The sequence below is a fragment of the Globicephala melas genome, chromosome 20 (genome assembly GCF_963455315.2).
Source record: "Globicephala melas chromosome 20, mGloMel1.2, whole genome shotgun sequence".
Taxonomy (NCBI): Eukaryota; Metazoa; Chordata; class Mammalia; order Artiodactyla; family Delphinidae; genus Globicephala; species Globicephala melas.
Genome location: NC_083333.1, coordinates 4,688,742 through 4,710,914, shown reverse-complemented (window position 1 = coordinate 4,710,914; position 22,173 = coordinate 4,688,742). Strand labels below are relative to the sequence as shown.

The 22,173-nt window shown below is 53.4% G+C and overlaps 1 protein-coding gene across 1 annotated transcript; it reads right to left on the bottom strand.

Moving 5' to 3' along the window:
- Nucleotides 1–21,100, bottom strand: SLC13A2 (solute carrier family 13 member 2). Its single transcript, XM_060290585.1, has 12 exons — nucleotides 20,999–21,100; nucleotides 7,718–7,846; nucleotides 6,803–6,939; nucleotides 6,493–6,707; nucleotides 5,757–5,937; nucleotides 5,533–5,655; nucleotides 3,450–3,668; nucleotides 3,149–3,237; nucleotides 2,740–2,861; nucleotides 1,446–1,607; nucleotides 664–801; nucleotides 1–171 (listed from the first exon to the last, which is right to left on the bottom strand). The coding sequence occupies exons 1-12, from the start codon at nucleotides 21,098–21,100 to the stop codon at nucleotides 1–3; spliced, it is 1,788 nt and encodes a 595-aa protein (XP_060146568.1).
- Nucleotides 21,101–22,173: the final 1,073 nt, after the last annotated feature.

Genomic DNA, 22,173 nt, shown 5'->3' with positions numbered 1-22,173 from the left:
CTAGGGGCTGGGTGTTGTGACGTTTGCCTGGCTGACCCCACAGAAGCCTGTGGTGTTGGACTGGGCCCAGGAGGGGAATCTGTGCAGGTCGAACATGGGGATGCTCCAGGTGTTGATGGCCAGCGTGATGACCAGGACCCCGATGATGTTGAGCATGAATCCTGCGCGGGCCTGGGGTGAGGAGAGCCAGTCTGGATGAGTGGGTGTTGAGCTGGGCCAGTACCCATCCCTTAGGTGTTCATAGGTGCTCAGGAGCTCCCTCACTAGCAAACCTCTCCCTGGGAAGTCCCCCCTTGGGTCTAACCTGCAGCACTAGGTGATGCCCCTACCACCAGCTTTAATCCCAGTGCTCACAGGGGAAAGGGGCGCTTCCAGAGCCCTGAGTCATTCTCTCTGAGTCCATATCCCTGGGTCCGGGTGCCTGGCATCTCGGTGCCTTCCCTAAGTTCCTCACCCCTCCTCTTCCTCTCAGTGGCCTAGGGCTGGCAGGGCCTGAAGATACTCCAACTGGGGATCACGTCCCAGCCTCCCCCGCTGCCACCCACCCCAACAGGGTCCACTCTAAACTCTGAGAATCTCAGTGACTTTAAGCTACTTTGTGGTCCACCAAGATGGAAAGACAGAGCAGGGAGTGCTGAGGCGTTGGAGACCCCTGCCACTCACCATGTCTGTCACTTTGAGACCCCCGAATGAGAAGGCGATGGCGTTGGGTGGGGTGGCCACAGGCAACATGAAGGCCAGGGAGCTGGAAAGCGTGCAGGGGAGCATGACGTAGAGAGGGTGGATGCAGATGGCCTGAGACTGGAGGGGGAGACAGTGGGGCAGAGCTGGTCGCAGTCTCCGTCCCAGAGGGGAAGGCGTGGTCCCCATTCTCCTGCTCCCCTCTCTGAGGGACAACCCCCATCCCCACCCCAATATACACTCTGGCCATGAACCCACCACTTCTGCCAGAAGGTACCTGGTGACCTGGAAAGGGCCCCTTGACTTCTCTGGAGGGGATAAGTGTGCAGCCCTGCCCTGTGGGGCGTGGGAAGGGGAGGGACCCATAAAACGGATCTCAAAGGGGCTTGTGGGTGTCATCATCAAAGGCTGTGGGAACGCGCCTGGAGAAGGGGCTGGGGATGCTCCGGGGAGCAATTTCATGCCGTCACCTCAGGAATGACAAGAACAGGAGCTGGCCCAGGGAGGTGGGCGAGGCCGCCAGTGATCCCCATCAGGATACTCCAGGGGTGATATCATCAGGGATGGAGTGAGTCAGGGGGCAGAGGGCCTTGGGGCCCAAAGTTACTGAAGAGCCTGGGGAAGGGTGGAAGCTCAGGGGTCTTTTCCCAGAAATGAGAGGAGGTGCAGACAGGTCATTCTGACCTTCAGGCAGGGCCCCGCACTTCTGCAGGCAGTGTGGGCAGAAGGGCTGCCTGGAGGAGGTGTCTGCAGGGCCAGCTCACCATGGAAGCCAAGATGGGCAGGAAGATTGTGGTGGTGGCCACGTTGCTGGTGCACTCAGTGAAGGTGGCGATCAGGAGGCAGAGGATTAAGGCAATGGCGGGAGGCGGCACACTCTCCAGCGGGGTCAGCTTGTCCCCCAGCCACTTGGACAGGCCCGATTCCTGTAGGCAGAGGAGGGTGATGTGTGGGAGCCTGGGCTGCCTGGGGCCCCAGAGTCCCCTGCTGAGGCTCTGGGAGGGTCCTGCTCTTGCCTGCGCCTCTCTAGAATCTTCAGAGAAAAGGGCAGCTTGGGAGGGAAGATGAGACCCAGCTGAAACCTGGGGGCCCCCTCTACTGCTCTTGAAGGACAGTTGGGTGTGGGCAGAAGGGTCAGATGGGAAGCGAAGGGGCTTTCTTGGGAAACCTGGGGCTTGGGGAGAGTAAAGACCTTTGACCCCATTTACTCCTGCTCTCCTGACCTCTCTTCAGGAGGTTCCTGGCCAACCTTAGCCCTTTGCCTGCCCCCTCCAGCCTAGCAGGTTGGGACAGGGGGCGACCTTGCTCCCAGCAAGGAGGGAGAAGGGGAAGGGCCCTGGTAGAGGCTGGGAAGAGGCCAACAGGGGGACGCGGACAGTTCACAGGGTCACAAGAGCTCCAAGGTCTTGCCTTGCCCACACCTATAATGCCAGACTGTGAGCCCCAGGGAGCTGGGACTTTATTATATATGATGTTGCCCGCTTAGCACCCAGCACCCAGCACAGCGCTTGGCACAGTCAGTGAGCGCTTGTTGGAGGAACTAACCAATCCCTGACCCAGGATAGCTCCTGTCCGTGCAGTGAATGAGCTTAGCCAGAACACCGAGGCCTGGGGGTGCAGGTTCAGGGATTTCTGTCTGGGATGGAGGCTATGGGGAATGACGACCCGGTCCCCAGAGCCTGGCTGGGTATGAGCATGGTGCCCCCTGGTGGCCTCAGCTAGCAAACTGTGTCAACCCAATGCCAGCCAACTACTCCCTGGTGCTAAAGCTTTGGCATTCTCTGTCTGGCAGGCGGTGAGGGGATGGACGGGGTGATCGCCGAGTACAGTCCCTGCTCACCAGAGAAGCCCCCACTAGGGAGAGGTCCCTATGGCTTGTGTTTCCTCCCCCTCTCTTAGGGCTCTAACCTGTTTCTCCAGCTGCTGCAAAGGCTCTGCCCACCAGGGGGCTCCTAAGTGGGGGGTCAGGGCTCCCCTGTGTGGGAGAGAAGCAGGGCCCCTCTGTCCCTGTCACAGGGTCTCCCTCAAGTGGGTTGGGGAGGGAGTGGGGTCTGTCACCTCACTGCCCTTGGCCAGGGCAAAGCCACCGCCCAGAAGGAGCACGATATTCCAAGGCATCTTCTCTTCAACTATTTTCCAGTTGAGGAGGGCAGGAGGGGCCTTCAGCTTCTCTGGTTTTCCTACTCCCCAAGCAGAAGAGGATGGGTCACCAAGAGCCAGCAGGCTTTCCTCCCCTTCCCTTCCCCGCTCTGTACGGGTGGGTCCCTATCAGAGCTTAACGCATGGAAGAGAGGGACCCTCAGTTCCGCAACATCACGACTTTGTCCCTGAGTCCCTGTGCCCTTGGCAAATCGCCCCAGCTTCTCTGGGCTTGGTCTACTCCTGCCGAGTGTGGTCGAAGGGACGTCACATGCCAGAAGGCGGGGTCTGCCCAGAGGCCCTTCTCTGCCCCAGACCAGGTGCTTACCTGGTTCCTGAGTCAGCCCTGGGATCTTGGAGGGCACGATGAACAAAATTACACCGATTAAGATGGCTACTGTCCCATCGGATGGCATGCTGCGGGCGGGGCAGGGAGGGCAGGCTTAGCGGCTTAGGGCTGCTCAGGGTCACAGGATGGAGGGGGGCTGGAGAGGAGCCCCTCCCACAGATGTGCCAACCCCTCCTGGCAAGTTCCCCCCACCTCAACCCAGCGTTACTTCCTGTTCTGCGTTGGGGGCCCTGCTCCCTTCCCTCCTCTTGGAAGTATTTCTCCTCCCCGCAGTGCTCACCTATTCCCATTCTCATCGGAAAAAGCCAGGTTACCCCAGCCGGTGAAAAAGCCTGGCTCCCGAGTGAACCAGAGCACCACCAATAAGACAAAGAGGATGGTGACAGCCTTTTCTGCAAAGGTCATGGGGCCCAGCCGCTTGTGCTCTCTCCGGATGACTTCGAAGGCTGCTCGCTCTTGTTTCCTCATCTGGTCCCCCAAGCCACAGTTCTTCCGGAAGCTGCAGGTAGGGGTGGGGACAGCTTGTAAGGGCACCACACCAGGCAGGGGAGCAAGGGGCTGTGAGTGCCTGTGGTTTTGTTGTTGTTGTTGTTTTGGCCGGTGCCACGCGGCTTGCGGGATCTTAGTTCCCAGGCCAGGGAGTGAACCAAGGGCCACAGCAGTGAAAGTGCTGAGTCCCAACCACTGGACTGCCAGGGAACTCCCATGAGTTGTAAAGGTTCCCAAGGTTCTGGAAGAAGAGCAGAAGACTCTGGGGTGTCATGGCTCTTATTTAGCAGAGGGGAGGCTGAGGATGGGAGATTGGGTTTCCCTGTGCTTGTCCCTGCTCCATGTGCCCCATTGACCCCTCTGTCCTTCCAGGAATTCTCTTGTGCTGAGCCCTCCCTTGCCCAGAGTGAGGAGGCCCTAGAGGCCTAGACCCCAGGTCTCCTTCTAGCCCTGACTCATCACTCCCCACCTCCAATAGCCTTTCCGGAAATCCTCCCTTCCCTCTCTTACTGCTTCTGGGCATCCTCTGCCAGCCTGGGCCCCACCCACACTGTCCTCTGAGGCACAGGAGTCTGCAGCCCACTTCCATGTGCTTAACTCACTTTGACTTTTCACTTTTCACTTGGGCAAATCTCAACTCCCCTGCTGGACTTGTGAGTTCCTCAAGGGAAAAACCATGCTTCACACATCTTTGAATCCTTGATGTTGCTTAGCACTGTGCCGGTCTCTTTGACTAACACTTTGCTTTGTACCATCCCCAACCTCAATCCAGCCTCCTTGCACCTGCCCAAGCAATTTGACAGCAACAATGCTTAAAAACTCTCAATGGCTCCCCACTGCCTGGGCAGGATGGACAAATAACAACTTATACCCACAATAACAGTCATACCACCACTCTTAGCCTGTACTATAGCAGACATCACTAATCAATCCCAGATTTGATTCCAGCTGAGCTCCAGCAGGGTCTCACACGATTTTCAACTCAGAGCTCTAGTGACTACTAGTAATCAAGGGCTGGAAGTAGGAATAGAACCTCTTTACTACTCTTGGCCTCAAGAGGAAGGTCCATACTCTTTATGTGGCACATGAGATTCCCCATAATCTTCCCCTGCCTACTTCTCCAGCTTCATATGCTGATACTCTTTTTTCCTCTTTGTGTTTCAGTCACACAGAACTAGAGTTCCCCCAAACCCAGCATGCTCTTTCTTGCCTCTGTACCTTTGTACACAAGCTCTTCCTGCTGCTGGAATGACTTTACCTCATTCTCTACCTGGCTGACTTCTAACTCTACAAGATTCAGTTCAGGCATCATCTCTGCCAGGGGACTTCTAGAATCTTCACTATCCTGGGCTGTCCTCCCACAGCACCTGGGCTTTCCTCTGTCACTGCTCCTACCTTATCATCACCCATTAGATGGTGAGCTCCGAGGACAGGGACTGTCTAATGCTTCTAGCGTTCTCAGTGCCTAGCAGAGGGCCAGGCACACAGTAGGAGCGCAACAAGGACTTTTGTAACTGACGATGCTCACAGCGTGTGCTTCTTAAGCACCTGCCAAAGGATTGGGGATTGTTATGGAATGGGACCTGGCCTGGGCATCAGGAGATCTGGTTTTCAATCCCAGCACTGACACATCTCGTTGTGTACCATGTCTTGAACCTCAGTTTGCTCATCTGATAGATGGGCTAATACTCTCCAAACAGTAATTCCCTCAAATGGGGGGGGGGCAAGTGCACAGAAGGGCCTTGGGAGGGAGAGGCCTTCTCACCGGGATGGTGATTATGCCCTTTTCCGCAGGGCTACCTGGGTACCAAACTGGAAGCTCCTAGAGGGTAAGGGCAGGCACCTGGACAGCTCTTACCCACTCCACCACTTACTTGAAGCCTAAGAAGAGGAACTGCAGCCACACCCAGGAAAGCAGCAGCAAGATGACCATGGTGGGGAAGGCAAAGAAAAACCAGGAGGCGAAGTTCACCACGTTGCCATTTTGGGGAAAGATCCTGAAGAGGGATTCAGGCTGCTGTGTGACGTTGCCCGGCGACCAGCCTGCTCCACTTGCCCCCCAGTCAGAATGCAGACCCCCTCCCACTCAGTCACTCACGAGTTGACCTGGCCTTGCAGTACCAGGTTTGTTGTGGTGCCAGTCAGGGTGGCGATGCCCCCGATGCTGGCCGAGTAGCACACACACAGGCTCATGCCCTGGGTGAAGCGGAGCTGCTCCTCGTTCCGCTGTGCCCTGGACTCCGAAGGAACAGGGGGCGCAGGGCCATCCTGCTTGTTGTCTGGGAACAAGGGAGAGCGCAGGTTGGGGATGGGCGCAGGGCCAGTTCTGGGGAGCCTGGTGGGAGCTCCAGGGTCTCTGGGGCACCTTGTCACTGAGCAGCCTAGACCCAGGCTGGGGGGAGGGCAGAGGCTGCTTCCAGGTCTGCAAGGGCCAGCACTCCCTGGAGTCTCAGGCCGGAGTGATCCCCCCAGACACCACCTGGCCCAACCCCTCTTCTGAGAGAGGGAAACTGAGGCACAGAGAAGGGAAGAAGACTGTCCAAACCACACAGGAAGAGTGGAGCCTGGACCCGTGACAGCCCACCCAGGCTTCCGCTCTCGGCTTGCCAGGGTGACCTAGCATCTCGGTTTGCCCAGGACTGAGGGAATTCCCTGCCCGTGGGACTTTTCATTTCAAAACCAGGAAAATCCCAGGCAAACCAAGGACACGTGGGTCACCGAACTTCTTGCTTCCCTCTCCTCTCCCTCAACGTGCCAGGATGACTACTCCTCTCATGGGCATCGCCTCAGACCCTCCTCAAGGACTGAGGGTTCGCGGCAGGGCCTGGCGTCACCTTTCTCCTCAAGCTTGGTCTCTTCCTTCTGGGGACTCGGTTCCTGGAGCTCAAAGGCGGGGTTGTTCCTGCCCTCCTCAGCGTCCGTGCCCGTGGGCGTCCCGTGCAGCTGATCCAGGACGGCACGGGCGATGGGCACCATCATGGCAGTGGTGGCTGTGTTGCTGATCCACATGGACAGGAAGGCCGTGACCACCATGAAACCCAGGATCAGCCTAGCGACGGACAGACACACACACGGGTGCTCCAGCATCCCTTCAAGGGCACACCGCCACCCCAGGTCCTCCAGACTTGGTCCGTGGGAACTCACAGGGAGGGCCGCACCCCGATGGTGAGAAGCACGCGGAGGGCGATGCGCTTGTGCAGATTCCAGTGTTCCACGGCCAGGGCCACTAGCATCCCCCCGATGAATAGCATGTTGCTGTCCTTAAGGTACTCAGTGCTGACCTGGCAGGCGGGGACAGTGGAGAAGGAGGAAGGGGTCCCCCCGTGCCTCTGGGCGTACAGGGTGCCGACACTGATATTCCCGCACACGGAGGTTGGTCCCCTGGGCTCTTGGACCCAAATGGAAATGGTCTTTGGATCATCTGCCATTGAATATTAACCAGTTTCCTGTCTTCCTGCCAAAGTCATTCTTTCTCCCCTCAGGAATGACTGAGACATCATCTAACCTGAATCCACTCCTGTTGCAAGCCATTGACTGAGAGAGAAAGCATTTAATGCTCTTTCTAGAAACTAACACAGCAGTTCTCAGTGTGGTCCCTGGGCCAGCATCATCAACAACCTGGAACTTGCTAGAAATGAAATGCTTAGACCCTGCTCCAGATCTCCTGAGTCAGAAACTCTGGGGTAGAGCCAGCAATGTGTTTAAATAGTTCTGCAGGTGATCCTGGTGCATCTGCTCAAGTTTCAGAGCCACTGAACTAGAAGGATACAAACTCTCTAGCTGGCTATCAAGGCCCCCTTTTCCTTCCCTCATCTAGGCCTAGTTGCTCCCACTTTGAATTAACTCTTGACACCAACCACGCACCTGGCATTTCTAGAATGCCTTCCCCCCTGTCTTCTAGTTGACTCCTCCCTCAGTGCTCCCCAACCTGCCAAGCAGAGGCAGGGACCCCTCTTCCATGTGCCCTGTCTGTGGTGAGGCTTCCTCCGTCATCAGCGTCCTAGGGCAAACCCCCCTCCACCCCTGGGAGCACGTCCTCCTGTGGGTGGGGAGGCTTACCACGGAGGCACCCATGATGCCCATCATGGGGAACATGACGGTGGGGAGGAAGGCGGTGATAGCCAGGGGCAGAGCCTCGGTGCACCAGAGGAACGCCATGAGGATGATGGTGTAGGCACAGTAGGCTTCCTGCAGGCGGGAGGGGAACGGCAAAGCTGTTGGAGGGGGCAGGCCTGTGTCCCAGAGTCATGTCACCTCCTGTCCCCAGAGAAAACAGGCCGTTTGTAACAGTGTGGGGAGAGCCTGTGAAACTCACAGTCCTGGATTCCTGAGCCCCAGGTCCCATTTAAAAATAGAAATAGAAAACAAAGCAAAACACTCACCACCTTGTCTTTAACCCTGGGGAGCCTAGACATTATAATCCAGCCACTGGATTATAATCCAGTCCCCTGGGGACTGCAGGGGGCTCAGGTGAGGATCCTTACATGAGACGGGGGCTCATCTAGATGAAACTGGGGCCTGGGAAATGCGGATCCCTGCCTGGCACCCTGGGCTTCCCTGCTTCATCAAGAGCCTGTAAGAGTATATTTATTTGTATGACGATTTAAGTAGTATTTGTTCCTTCTGCTAGGAGCTGAGTTCCATGAAGACAGAGTCAGTTTTGTATCTGGATCCTTGGAGCTCAGGACCCAGGAGGCTTCAGAGCAAATCTTTTCTGAATGAATAAACCACTGAAAAGTTTTAGGAATAGTGGGGTCTCCTTCCTAGTAATCCTGGCATGACCACTGTTTCACATAATTCCCCTATCCCCGCCTTGTGCGGGGAATTGTGGAGTAAACCCTGAGTCATGGTCTTGTGGGTCTTGGGGTACCAGAGGCCCCCCTTTCCCTCATGAGGCTCCCAAAGCTAGAAAGTCCTGACCTCAGGCCTGGGAGGGGACCTGGAGCAGGAATGAAGTCAGACAACCCCAGATGTCAGGGGCCCACCCTCCTTGACAGAGCCTCTCCGCAGGTCTGGGGAGGGAGGACGGGGGAATGATTAGCCAGAAGGAAGCCTCCAGGGAAGGGGGTGCCTGGCATCCAACCCTCCTCGGGACACCTGCCCACTCTTTGTTTGCCAAAGGAAGAGGCTGCCTGCTGGGACTATGGGCTGGGGACTCCTCCTCTCTTACCTGTCTCAACTGCCCTGCCCCTTTTGCTTTCTCCACCTGGTATAGGCTGGGCTCACCCCTTATACCTCACGCCTTTAGTACCCTGAAGCTTGAAGGAAGGTCTTGGGGAGAGGAAGCTGCTGTTTACTGAGGAACTCTTAGGAGCTGGGTGTTTTCATGTTTGTAGTTACAGCCGTGGGTGTGTGCGGTGGTCTTATGTTATAGATGACCTCCAGAAGGTATGCGGCTTGCTCAAGGTCACAGAACTAGGGAGTGGCAGAGCCAGGTTGGAGCCCAGGCAAGGTGTGCAGGATTGCATAATTCTAAGAGCACTCCCCGACTAGTCTACATCAGTGGCATCCTGGGGGGTGGGGTGGCACCCAGCCTGCCCAGCCAAGTCCGTCTGATGCCAGGCTCACTTTCTTTCCATGAAACTTCCACCACCTTTCTCACCCTGGACATGAACTCATTGGCACAAAGGGTGGGGCCACCTTGATCCTTGAGCAGAGACCCACCCCTCCTCCTCCCCCAGCAGGCAGTAGATTCTGCTGAAGCTGCTGTTCTTTCAACCATTTTCTCACCTGCAGTGTGCACAGCCTGTTACCCATCTTCCCGTGGGGCTAAGGGCAAGCCAGCCCTCTGAACCCTGGTGTGCCCCCCATGCCCTCACCCCCCAGAATTCTCTGGCCAGAGACAAGGGGTGGGGGCTGGGCCGGATGCCTTTGCTGATTCAAGAAGAAAGCTCTGCTAATAACGACAGCAGAAGCATCGTCAAGGACTACTCCATGCCAGGCATGGTGCTCTATGCACTTCAGGTGGTTTTTAATGACATTTAGTTGCTCTGTGAGGTAATGACTATTGTTCCCATTTCACGGATGAAGAAACAAAGGTGCAAATAAATTAAGTAAATTTCTCAAAGTCACACAGATCAGTGAAGAATCCAGGCCATCTGGTTCTTGAGCCCCAGCTTTTTGCTTCTCCCCTGAGCTTTCTCCCTTGCTACTGGAGGGTGTCCCCCAGCCTCAGGTGCGCTGTGACCAGCAGGGTGTACGGGAGTGAGTTAGGACTCTGGATCCAAATGGAACTGTCTTCGCTGGGGCCTGCCACTTCCTGTTGCCCGGCTCTGGGCAAGTTCCTTCACTTCTGGGTCCCCATCTGCACCCTCCAAAGAGAGCTGTGAGCATCAGTGTGTTGAATCTATGGCTCCTCTACTCCTTCACAACTTCCTGGTGTCCCTCTCCGTGTCTGTCCGTCTGTCTCTGGATCAAAACCCAAAACCACTTTCAAAGTTCCATTCAGAAGCTTACTCTGGCCCTGGTGGCTCTGGCCCCGTGTCCCCATCCCACCCTCCTGGGTAGTCGGTCCAATTGTAGTTAGTTGGTCCGTAACTCGCTGACCTGCTTTTCCTGGTTCATGGGGCTCTTAAATGGGGCGTGGAATGCCAAGGATTCATGAAGTTGGATGGGAAAACAATTTCATCTTTTAGCTAACATCTAACTAAGGTTATGAACAGAGGCAACAAAACCGTAGAGCTGCTGTTTTGTGGGGGTGGGCGGGGTAGGGGGGCGTGCCTCGCCATGCAGCTTGAGGGATCTTAGTTCCCCGAGCAGGAATCGAACCCGGGCCCACAAAGCGCCCCGAGTCCTAATCAGAGGACCACCAGGGAACTCCCAAAACCACATAGCTGTTAACGTTGCTATGGGCGATTTTGTCACAGATACTTGATTGTGGCTGTCAGCTGTTAGGCACCTGCACAGATTAGTGGTTGCAATGGACTCAAAATATACCTCAAAATATTGTTTACATCCATCACTCTTTTGAAATTATGGTAGTTATTATACCAACGCTAGATCTTATTTAATGCTTTAATAAGGAAGCATCTGTATTTCTGAATTGCAATTAATTTTTTCATAGTTTTATAACTGTATTTCAAAATGGTTGGTTTCCTTTGTCATCCTATACATTTTATTTCGTACATTTCAAAGCAATATTCTGAGAAGGGCCCACAGTCTTCACCAGACAGCCAGTGGCATTCATGGCTCAGAAACAGGAACAGAACCTGGGGGATCCTTTCTCCTTGGCCCCGCAATGTGTCTGATTCCACGATCTGTATCCCCAGTGTTAGAAGTGGGAAGTCGGGAATCAGACCTGGGCTCCAGGGCCACCTTATACTCTCTGCCTTGTTGCCCAGCTCGACGCATCTTGGGCTGGCCAAGCTCAGCTGGTGGCCTATGGCATGGGCCCCAACTGGCTTACTCCCCAGTCATGCTACATTGCACGACTCCATATGCCATCGGCAGAGGGCACAGCCTGCACCCTGTCTGAGGCAGCCCCTCCTGGAGCTCAGATACCATCAGGGAAGAATTTTCTCTTGGCGGCTAACGCTCTTCTTTCTACCTCTGTCAGTACATCCTCCTTCTGCGGTCCAGCAGGCTAGCTGTTCCCCAGCTGCTCCTTGGCTGTAGAAGGTACTCCTTTCTCAGCCTGGGCTCTGGAGGACAGGGGTCAACTTTCTTTCACCTCCCTGTCTCTAGCCCCTCCCTCTTTTGCTGGTGCTGGCCGGGGTCTATAAATCCTTCCTTCCCACTTGGGCCCCTGGCCCTGCTGTACCAGGAAACTACCGTGGTCAGATCCTCATTCCTCTCTCTCTCCAGGCTGTCCCTGCTATTGAGGGCTCATCAGGCTTTCACTGGACAAATAACCTCTCTGCTCCAGGTCTCCAGTCCTGCTGGTTCAACACCTCCAATGCTCCCCTTTACTCCTCTCCAGCTCTGGGCCAATAGCCTGGTCCAAGCCCCTGCATCTGTTACCAAGATTTCTGCAAGAGCTTCCTTATTCACCTCCTAGCTTCCTCTTTTGCCCCTGAAATCTCTTCTTCTTGCTGTAGCCAGAGTGATCTTGAGGCACAAACCTGTTTAATCCACACCCTGTCCCCCAACACACACACACACACACACACACACACACACACACACACACACCTAAAAGCAGCTCAAATCCCTGCAGGCTTTCCCACTGCTCTTAGGAAAATTTGGGGGCTGGTCTGTGCCTCTCCTCCTTGCTCTCTCTGGTCCAGCCACAGTGGCCCTCTTCCAGTTTCTCAAATGCTCCATCTTCCCTGTAGCCCCAGGGCATTTGTACCTAATCTCCTCTCTTGTCTTCCCTCCCCACTTTGCTCATCTGATGTCTACTCATTCTTGAGATCTTAACTCAAATGTTCCTTTTTCAGGGAAGCCTCCGTGTGTTTCAGGGGTATATTCCCCATTTTTCACAGCCTATGCCCCTGTACCTCTTCTGCATAGCACTCATCACGGTCTGTAGTTAAACATTTGCTTTCACAAATTTCTCATGATGAATATCAACCTTTGTTGCCAGACCTTACTCTCCAGGGAGCAGGGTCTGGGTCTGTTTCTGCTCACATTAGCAGGGTGCCTGGCACCTCTACGGAGCTGACACTGGATAAATGAGTGAATGAATGTCAGACACTAGGGTATAGACATGAATCAGATCTGGCCCCGGCCTTCGGGGAGTCTGAGTGCCCTGTGTGGGCTGGTCTGTAGTCATGGCAGGCTGCCTGGCAAAGCCAACAGTGAAGAGAAGAGATAAAGCCTCAGATGGCTTCCAAACCCCAAGGCTGGCAACTTGCTTCTTTTGTGATAGGAAACAAAGGTCAGAGGTCAGGAAACCTGAGCGCCCAGGCCCAGCTTTATTGCCGCATGTCCTTGGGCAAGGTATTTAACCTCTCTCAGCTTGGGTTTTTTTTTTTTTTTTTGATAAGTAATATTGAGCATTTCTAACTATACACACATTACTGTCTTTTATGCAGGGTCCTTTTCTACAAATGGGAATAAGAGAAACACACTCCTTGCTGGGTTATTAGGAGGACGAGGGGTGTGACTGAGAAGGTCTAAGCTGTAGAGGAGTGTAGATGGCAGTGAGCAGATCGCTGGGTTGGCCTTGGCGCAGAAACCTGCTCCCGGGCTGCTGGGGAACCAGGGTGGATACATGACATACAAATGAAGATGGTAGTGCCAGGGAATCCAGGGTAGACTCTGGACACTGGGTGTGGGCAGGGTGGGGACCTGTGGGCATCACGGCCTTTACCCGTTACGGGCACAGAGCAGCCTGTGGCCATTGGGCAGCAGCAAAAATGCCCACACTCTCAAAGGTGTCACATCTTATTCGTCCTGGTGATTGAAGGTTAGCCCTGGGGTGGGCTACTCCCACTGCCCCTCTGCGCCTGGCAAGTAGGGATGCTGCTGGGGAGTGAGGCGAGGCCCTGGGTGGCAGCCAGCACCATTGCAAAGGAGAGACCAGAGAATGGAGTCTCAGAGATGGGGCCCCTTCTCTGAGCCTCCCTCCATCTGGACTGAGGAAGGCTTCCAGAGAGGGCACACTGAGCGGGTACTGAGGGATGAATAGGAGTTCTGTGGGTGGGCAAAAGGTGTTAGCATGAGGGAGTAAGCACAGAGGGAATGGAATGAGGCATAAAAGATCAAGATACATTCTTGTGGGGGAAGGGATGTAATGCTCGCCTGCCTGCCAAGAGAGGAATCTAGGACTTTATCTGGAAGACAAAGGTGAAAACGGGAGGAGGCCCTTGAAGGATTGTAAACCAAGAGGGTGACACTGTCAGGTTGGTGTTTCTATTAAAAGATTACGCTGATGCCGCCATATGTGTTTTTTAAAAATGTGTCCACAGGTGTTTGTACACACATAGGAAAATCTCTGATTCAGGGATTCTTACCCTTTTCTGGTACCAGGATTCCCTTAGCAGCCTGATGAAGCCTTCCAACTCCTTTTTAGAATAATGTTTTAAAATGCATTGAATAAAATGCACAGGATTACAAGGGACACCAATTATATCAAAATACAGTTATTAAAATATGAAAAAATGGGTAAGATAGTGATATAATGTGACTCTTAACTACTAAGCTCTTCACGGGCTAATGGCTACTGTAATTTCAAAGTCATGGTTAACATAATATGTCAAGGGACTGGCAACAGCTCTCATACGATTTGAAAATATCTCTGATACCTACTGGTGGCAAAGTCAAAAATATCGTTCTTTACTATCGTGGTTTGTTGTCCACATTCATCACAGAAGGAAATGTTTCACCCTTTTGTGCTGTTGGACTTTGTGTAATGTGCATGTATCACCTAATTAAATAAATCAATCACCTCAAGATGAAAATAGGGGGCTTACACCTGCGGTACTGTGGCAGGTGGATTGGCAGACACAGAAGCTGGGAGGTGACAGGTGGTCCTGCTGGGATGTCCAGTGGGGAGATGACAGGGGCTCAGAGAAGTCATGGCAGTAGAGATGGAGAGAGAGGACGGACTCCAGAGATGTTAGGAGATGGAAGACAGAGGGTTTGAGTGATGGCTGCTGGGTTGGGTGGGAGGAGGAAAACTCCAGGTGCCTTTCCTGAGTGTTCAGGTGCGTAGTGACCCCAAGGAAAGGAGCCATGAGACAGGACTTGCGGAAGGAGGTGCAGAGTGGGGTGTGTGTGTGTGTGTGTGTGTGTGTGTGATATTCATTCCAGGAATAATAGGCCCATGCAAATGCCGAATACCTTGACAGACTACACATAAAAGGCGACAATGGCCAGTCCATACGCAAATATATGTCCTACAATCTCTGCGGTAACCAGCCCTGTAGCCAAACTACCACCTGCATAGCAACTGACCCCAAATGGGCAGGATTTGCTCCATGACCGCCAGCCTCCTTAATTTTCGATCCCCACTTGCTCGCTACCTCCACTTCCAACTCAGGACTAATCAGTGAAAACCAAATGTGCTCTCCTAACAATCAGAGAGGATACCCCACTTCTAGTTAGCCCCCCTCCAGCTTCCCCCCGCCAACAACCTCCAGTCAGGGCACACCTGAAGGCTTCCCTCTTTCCACTCTAAAGCGTCCCCACCCCCTGCGTTTGAGGCTCTGCCGAAAGCAAGGATGGAGGCTGATTCCCTTCCTAGCCTCGCTTGATCTCATTTGAGTGATCTTTGTTTAATTCCGCACCTTATCGTGAATGCGTTTGTTGCATCATCTTCTGCTTTAAGAGGCCAAAGGGAAAAACAATGGGTCTGAGTGTCTGAGAAAACAAAAGTGCGGGGGAGAGTCCTGACATCACAGTTTGGGCCAGGGCCAGGGCCAGGGCCAGGGCCAGGCCCGCCTGCGTCCGCTAAAGAGCAAACCGGCAGGCAGGAGTTGAAGATGAGAGAAGCGTTCCCGCACTCCTCCGTGCATCTGAGCCCTACAACTGCCCTGGGCCCTGCTGCTGGATTCCGTTCAGGAAACCGTACTGCTGAAGAGTCTCCTTGGCTTTCCCATTCTTGACCTTCACCTAGCAGGTGCTGGAAGTGTGGACATGATTTGGTCATCTGGGGGTGAAGTTCGAGCTGGGGAACCTTCTCTCTCTTCTCCAGGGATCTCCCTGGCTTTGGAGGCTGGTCCCTACTCCCAGGACCTTCAGAGGCCAGAAAACCAGACTTCACGCAGTCCAGTGCTGATCGTGGCCACACTTAAGGACCACACCTCACTGCCCTGGGGGTGTTGACCAGACACACCCCGCCTTCCTGTTTCATTGGTGGGAACACCAAGGCCCTCATGAACAGAAGAAGTCTATGGAAATAAGTCAGGCATCTACACAATGCCTGAGACTCTGTGTTGTGTTTTCCAGGGGCCCGGAATTCAGACAAGGGGCAGAGGGTTCAGGGAAGCATTGTTTATCAGGGAAGATAGAGGCCTTTCAGGCAGGCCCCGGCAGCAAGGTCCAAATTCCTTGCACAGTTTTCATGCCCACAATCCTGGTCTGTCTTTGGGGTTCAGGAATAGCTTGCAGTAAGGGTATTTTAGTCACACAGATTTTAAAGTGCGTGTGCACGCACACACCTACTGTTCTTATATCCTAGGCATGCAGGGATTCAGAGTAAGAAATCCTGCCCTCTTTTCTTAACGTAAATACAGTCTGGATTTCAGCTAAGCTCTGTTCTGGCAAACATGGTACCACGGGCAGATAGTTTTCACAGATGATTCTGTTGGGTCCTGGGAGGTATTTGCATTTTCGACTCTAACTTACTAGCTCTTTGACCTCTGAGTAAGTATTTATCCCTCGTGACCCTCAGCATAAAATCCTCACTCCTTCCCCGGACGTTATAGGGCTGACATTGGCTGGCCTCCCTCTACCTCTCTAAACTTAACCTCAGTCATCTTCTGCTCACTCAGGTCCACATGCCGTGCCGGCCTCATTTATCCCTCCACCTTGCCAAGCTCACCCCTGGCCTTGGGTTTTTCACTACGCGTTCTGCCTAGATGGCTCCTGGCCCAGAGCTGTGCTTGGCTAGCTCTTCCTTGCCAGTCAGGCCCTAGGGAAATATCAGCACCCCAGGAGGCCGTCTCTGATCACCGCATCTAGAGCAGCCCCTCCCCAGGCCATAGTCATAGCCTGCTGTATGGTTTTCACTGCATGGACAGTATATGCTTTTTGTGTGTCCCTCCACACCCCCTGCACCCCCAGGATCGCAAGTTCCCCTGAATCCTACCTCCCACCCCCTGCACCTAAACAGTACCTGTCACTTGTTCCCTAATAAATGAATGAACGGATGAGTGAATGAATAGATGTAAGGTTTCTGGCACACCGATGGTGCTTCTTGGGTATCTGGTTGCAGGGGTTGGGGAAGCACTGAGAAGACCTCAGGCCTCACTGGCTCCCAATCACTGGGACCCCGCAGTGGGCGATGGGCATTTCTAGGATTCTGTTGCTAACTCCTCAAACACTCCTTGCTATTTCCAATCCCCACGCCTTTGCTCCTGCCGTTTCTTTCACCTGGCCTGCCCTCTATTGATGCCTCTGACTGTTGAAATCTCGCTCAGCCTTCAAGACCTAACTCAGATTTTCCCTTAACTCAGATGGAAGGATTTTCTCCTTCCTCTGAGCTCCTGCAGACTTCTGGCTATAATCCGTGTGGCAAGAACACGCGGTCCTCTAGATTGAAAGCATCTTGAGGACAGAACATCTGTATTCCTTTTTGGTAACCCCCAGCACAGAGCAAGAGCTCAACAGACATCCCAGACTGAGCGACAGTGGAAGGATTGGCTGACGGCTGGATGGACATGACGGTAGATGGCTCAAGTGGTGACTCACAACAGGGGACTACCTTGCATCCTTAGACAGCCTTAGCCAAGGCCAGATTCCAGTTCAGACTTTGCCTTTTTCTAGCTGGGACTTGAGGCAAATTCCTTTATCACTCTGGGCCTCAATTTACATGTCTGTAAAATGGAGACAACAGTAGTAACCTCACAGTAACTCAGAGGTTATTTCGAGAAATAAATGGGTTAGTATTTTGAAGTGCTTGGTACAATGACTAGCACACACAAAAATACCGAAGAAATGTCAACAAGTATTATAAGGACACAGGCCTGAGCCTAGTCTGGGCCTCCTCTTTTCCACTTCAGGGCCCAGGGTCATGGAGGTAAGCTCAGGATCCACTGCAGAGAGCAGGGACTCAGCAGGAATTCACGACGGGGCCCTCTTTGCCCACATTCACTCATTTGACAAGTATTTGTTGAACACCTACTATGTGCCAGGTACTGGGGGTTCTGCATGGAAAAAGACAAAGTCCCTGCCTTCACGGAGCCTACATTCTAATGTAGGGGGGGGTCAGAAAATAAATAGAAAATAAAGGGATACAGGGCTTCCCTGGTGGCGCAGTGGTTGAGAGTCTGCCTGCCGATGCGGGGGACGTGGGTTCATGCCCCGGTCCGGGAAGATGCCACATGCCGCAGAGCGGCTGGGCCCGTGAGCCATGGCCGCTGAGCCTGCGTGTCCGGAGCCTGTGCTCCGCAACGGGAGAGGCCACAGCAGTGAGAGGCCCGCCTACCGCAAAAAAAAAAAAAAAAAAAAAAAAGGGATACATCATTTCAGATAGCGAAAGCCCTTTAAATAACAGGTTTTTGTAATAAAAATGACCGGTGCTGCTCAGAGAAGCCTTTTCTGAGGAGGCGGATTTCAGTTGACATGTAAGAAGTGAGAGGGAAGCCTCTGGGAGAAGAACATTCCAGGCAGGAAGATGAGCAATTTGAGGAAGAGAAAGGCTGGAGAAGAGCAAATAAGAGGCAGGATACAGGGCAGGAGCCCCCAACGACTCGTGGCTACCCTGAGAGGTTTGGATTTTATTTTAAGTTTGACAAGAAGCCTCCGTGGGGTTTTAAGCAGGGTAGTGATCTTATGTTTGGAATAGATCATCCTGGAGTTTGGGTGAAGAATGGTCTGGGGATGTAGAGAACAGACTTGTGGTTGCCAAGGGGGAGGTGGAGGTGGGTGGGGGATGGGCTGGGAGTTTGGGATTAGCAGATACAAACTATTATATAGAGAATGGATAAACCACAAGGTCCTACTGTAGAGCACAGGGAACTATATTCAATATCCTGTGATAGACCATAATGGAAAAGATTATGAAAAAGAATGTACATATATGTACAACTGAATCACCTTGTTATACAGCAGAAATTAACACAACATTGTAAATCAACTCTACTTCAATTAAAAAAAAAGAGAATGGTATGGGGAGGAGTAGGGATGGGAGAGAAACGATGGCGGCCAGGACCAGAGTGGAGGTAGTGGAAAGCGATTCCATTCAGTGTATTTTTGGCGAAAACACTGGTCAACAGGACCTGCTGGTGCTTGTGGAAGTGAAGGAAAGAAAGGCGTCAGGAATGGCTCTGAGGTGGATGGTTGAGCCATATCTTGAGGAGTAAGATCGCAGGGAGAGTCGGCTGAGATGAGTAATCAGGGTTGTGATCTGGATATGCCAATGTGTATGCTGCATAAAAGGAAATGTTCAGGGCTTCCCTGGTGGCGCAGTGGTTGAGAGTCCGCCTGCCGATGCAGGGGACACGGATTCGTGCCCCGGTCCGGGAGGATCCCACATGCCGCGGAGCGGCTGGGCCTGTGAGCCATGGCCACTGAGCCTGCGCGTCCGGAGCCTGTGCTCCGCAACGGGAGAGGCCACAACAGCGTACCGCAAAAAAAAAAAAAAAAAAAAAAAAAAAAGGGAAATGTTCAGGGGGGAGGTGTCCAGTGTTAGTTGGATAATACAAGTTTGGAAATTAGATCTGGGGTTTCAGATTGGGGAATCATCAGCATAGAGATGCTTTTTAAGGCAGGAGACAACAGATCACCTGCGGGCGAGGATAGGGAGAAGTAGCCGGGAAAAATGGTCAAAGGAAAACCAGGAGAAGCCAAAAGAAGACAGCATAGCAAAGAGGAGGTGACCAGCTGTGACGAACGCTGCCGAGGGGGTGAGGGAGGTGAGCATGGAACAGGGGTTTGGTGACACGGACGCTGATGGGAACTTGACAAGAGCCCTCTCGGTAGGTAGAGTCTTGGAGACTGGATCTGTCTGTCTAAGGAGAGACGGGTAGTGTAGTCAGTCTCTGAGGCCTTCTTTTGGGAGAGAGAGCAGAGAAACCAGGTATCTGTGGAGGGACTGTGGGACTGGCGGAGGGTTTGTTTGTCTTTTCATGTGAGACGGATTAGAGCTTGTTTGCATGCTGATGGGAGAGATGAGGCAAAGAGGGAAAAGTTGATGATGCTGGAGAGGAGAGGATAATTACAGGAGCAAAGTCCTTGAGAGGGACTGGTAGCCAGGGCCCCAGTGGAGGGGCTGGTCTCCACAGATGGAACCTGGGACAGTTCATCTGAGTCGGGACAGTTCATCTGAGTCAGGACAGGGGAGACAACATCTGTAGGTGGAAAGCAGGCGGCAGGGAGGGGTACAGCACAGGGAACACAGGGGCTCCTGACACATCGCACTCCCACAAGGAGGCCTGGCTTCTCGTCCTGACTCAGGCTTTCCTGAGTGACCGAGGGCAAGTTTCTAAATCTTTCTGGGCTGTACCTTCTTGGGGAGTAAAATGGGCATCACAGTTCCTGTCTGTCCTTCCTTCCGGGATTAACACACTTGGCTCAGCCTGTCTGGAAACTGATCTGATGGGTCCCTAGCATAGAGAGGCCACTGGCTTTGGCCTGGGATGAGGATCATCTCATAGGTCAGCCAGGCCCTGCCACCTACCAGGAGCTGTGCCACTACCTCCCTAGTTCTTTACCCTTCTGGGATACCTCGAACAAAAATCTTGCCTCGATTTCCCTGTCTGTGACTAAAGGAAGCAAATGGCTCAATGAGCAAGTGAGGGTGGGGCGGCGGGTGTGGGGTGAGGCCAGGGCCAGGATTAGGTCTCAGCCTTCCGGAGGCAGGCAGCACAGGCTTTGTAGCCAGACCACACCCCCAGCTCTGCCACTGCCTAACTATGCCACTTGCCAGAGGGAGGTTTCCTGTGAAGCTTGGACTTCAAGGCCGCCTCCTGGACCTACCCTTCCCAAAGTCCCGTGTTAATTTTAGATTCAAGATCTTGTCTTCTTTTACTTACAAGGGGAGCCCCAAAGTGTATACTATCTGACCTCCAGAAAACAGGATCTGCCCTGGGATTTTGGGTGACTTAACTTCACTTTCCCCGTCTGTAAAATGGGAGTCAGACCTGCGTCATAAGATGGGAGAGAGGGTTCCTGGGTACATGGTACAGGGTGTGCAGTGGGGGCCTCCAGTAAATGAGAGCCGAAGTTATGACTCCTGCTGCTTGCATGGGGGTGGGCAGGAAGCAGTGGCATTTGCTCCTCCATTCAAGGTGTGCATCTGTATTGCCCACTGGCAGGATCTCCTCCTTCAATTCCCACCCCTCCTCCGCAGGAGACTTAGCTCTTGGGATCACAGGTGAGCGCCTCCTCTTTCTGTTTGTACTCTTAAATGCACAAACTGTCTGAGGCCAGCTTCCTTCTAATCCCCTTCCTTCCCTCTCAAGCAGCTAGCCCAGCTCATACCCTCCCAGTCAACTCACCTGCTTCCACCTGCACCTCCTTTACGGCGCTAGGTTTCCTGCCTCCCAAGGGAGTAGATACCAAGTGCACCTAAGCAATTCACATTGGGCTCCTACTACTGGGTGCCGAACAAAAGCCCCCCCATTGACCTCTTACTCCTCAGGCCTCAGGAGGACCAGGTGGTGACAGCCTAGGCTGTCAGGCTCGGAGGGATGAATGGGTGATGCTGGTCCTAAGGATGCCCGACCCCAGGGCCACACGGCCCCTCCCCTGCTCCCTTGGAGCTTCTCTGTGCCCAGGACCCCACGTCCTTACCTTAGTCGGGATGAGGATGGGCAGAGGCAGCAGGAAAATGGGTAGGAAGAATACAATCAGGTACAAGCGATAGGCCCACAGGCCCTGCCAGCAGGTGGCCATGGTGTGGATCCACGTGGGCTGCCGGGTCACCCTCCAGATCCAGGGAACTGCAGGACCGACCGTGTAGCAGGTAGCCGGCTAAGCAGGCTTATATAAAGCCGCTGGAGGGTTAACCATTGACCCACCCTGGCAATCAGAGTGTTTTTAGAGTCCGGGAGGTGACAGTCAGGAAGAAGGATCTGCAGGGAGTGTAAAGATCAGGAAGACTTTGCAAACAAAGGGAGGAGGGCAAGATCCGGGGATAAAGCCTTCAGTTTCTTTCAAGAAGTTGAGCCCAGAGTTAATTCCTTCTGTGTGTGGGCTACTAAGGGCTGAATGTGGAAGGAGCAGGAGAAGGAAGGGCGCCTGGGAAGCCCCACAGCCGGCATCCACGGAGCAAGTCCCAGAGCACGCTCTCCAGCCCAGTCCCCCTCTCTCTTACTCCTCCAAAGAGGAGTTCTCTGAGCAGTTTTTACAGGGCCTTGGGTTGGGCAGCCCAGCCTCCAGAGACATCCTGCCCTCCGGGGGTTTCTAGTCTAGGACTGAGGAAGGGCTGCAGTAAGCCCTTCTCCTTCCAGGTATCAAGGAAACTGTCAGAGCCACTGGAACCGACCAACCCGTATACACTGTGTGCTGTGTGATGCGCTGACAATCATTCTTTCGGCTGCACTGAGCAGCACGTGGGATCTTAGTTCCGCGACCACGGCTTGAACCTGCTCCCCCTGCGCTGGAAGTGCGGAGTCTTAACCACTGGACCGCCAGGGGAGTCCTCTGCAAGGACTTCATTTGGGAACAGCCACTTCCTTGTTGACGTGTTGATGTATGATAGGGATACAGTAAAGGCTCACTTTTGTAGGTTCTCCCTGGCCCCCCACTCCCAACCCCAAGCTCCCATGGAACACCGGCAAAGATTGTTTCATATTTTGGAAACACGTTTAATCTCTCATCCATCCATCCATCCATCCATCCACCAAACAAGTATTTGACACTAATTATATCATCAGCCCTGGACTTGGTGTTAAGGATGCAGAGAGATTAAAATGCCACTGGTAATAGTTAACATTTGCTTAGCATTCAGTACAAGCTTATTAGTT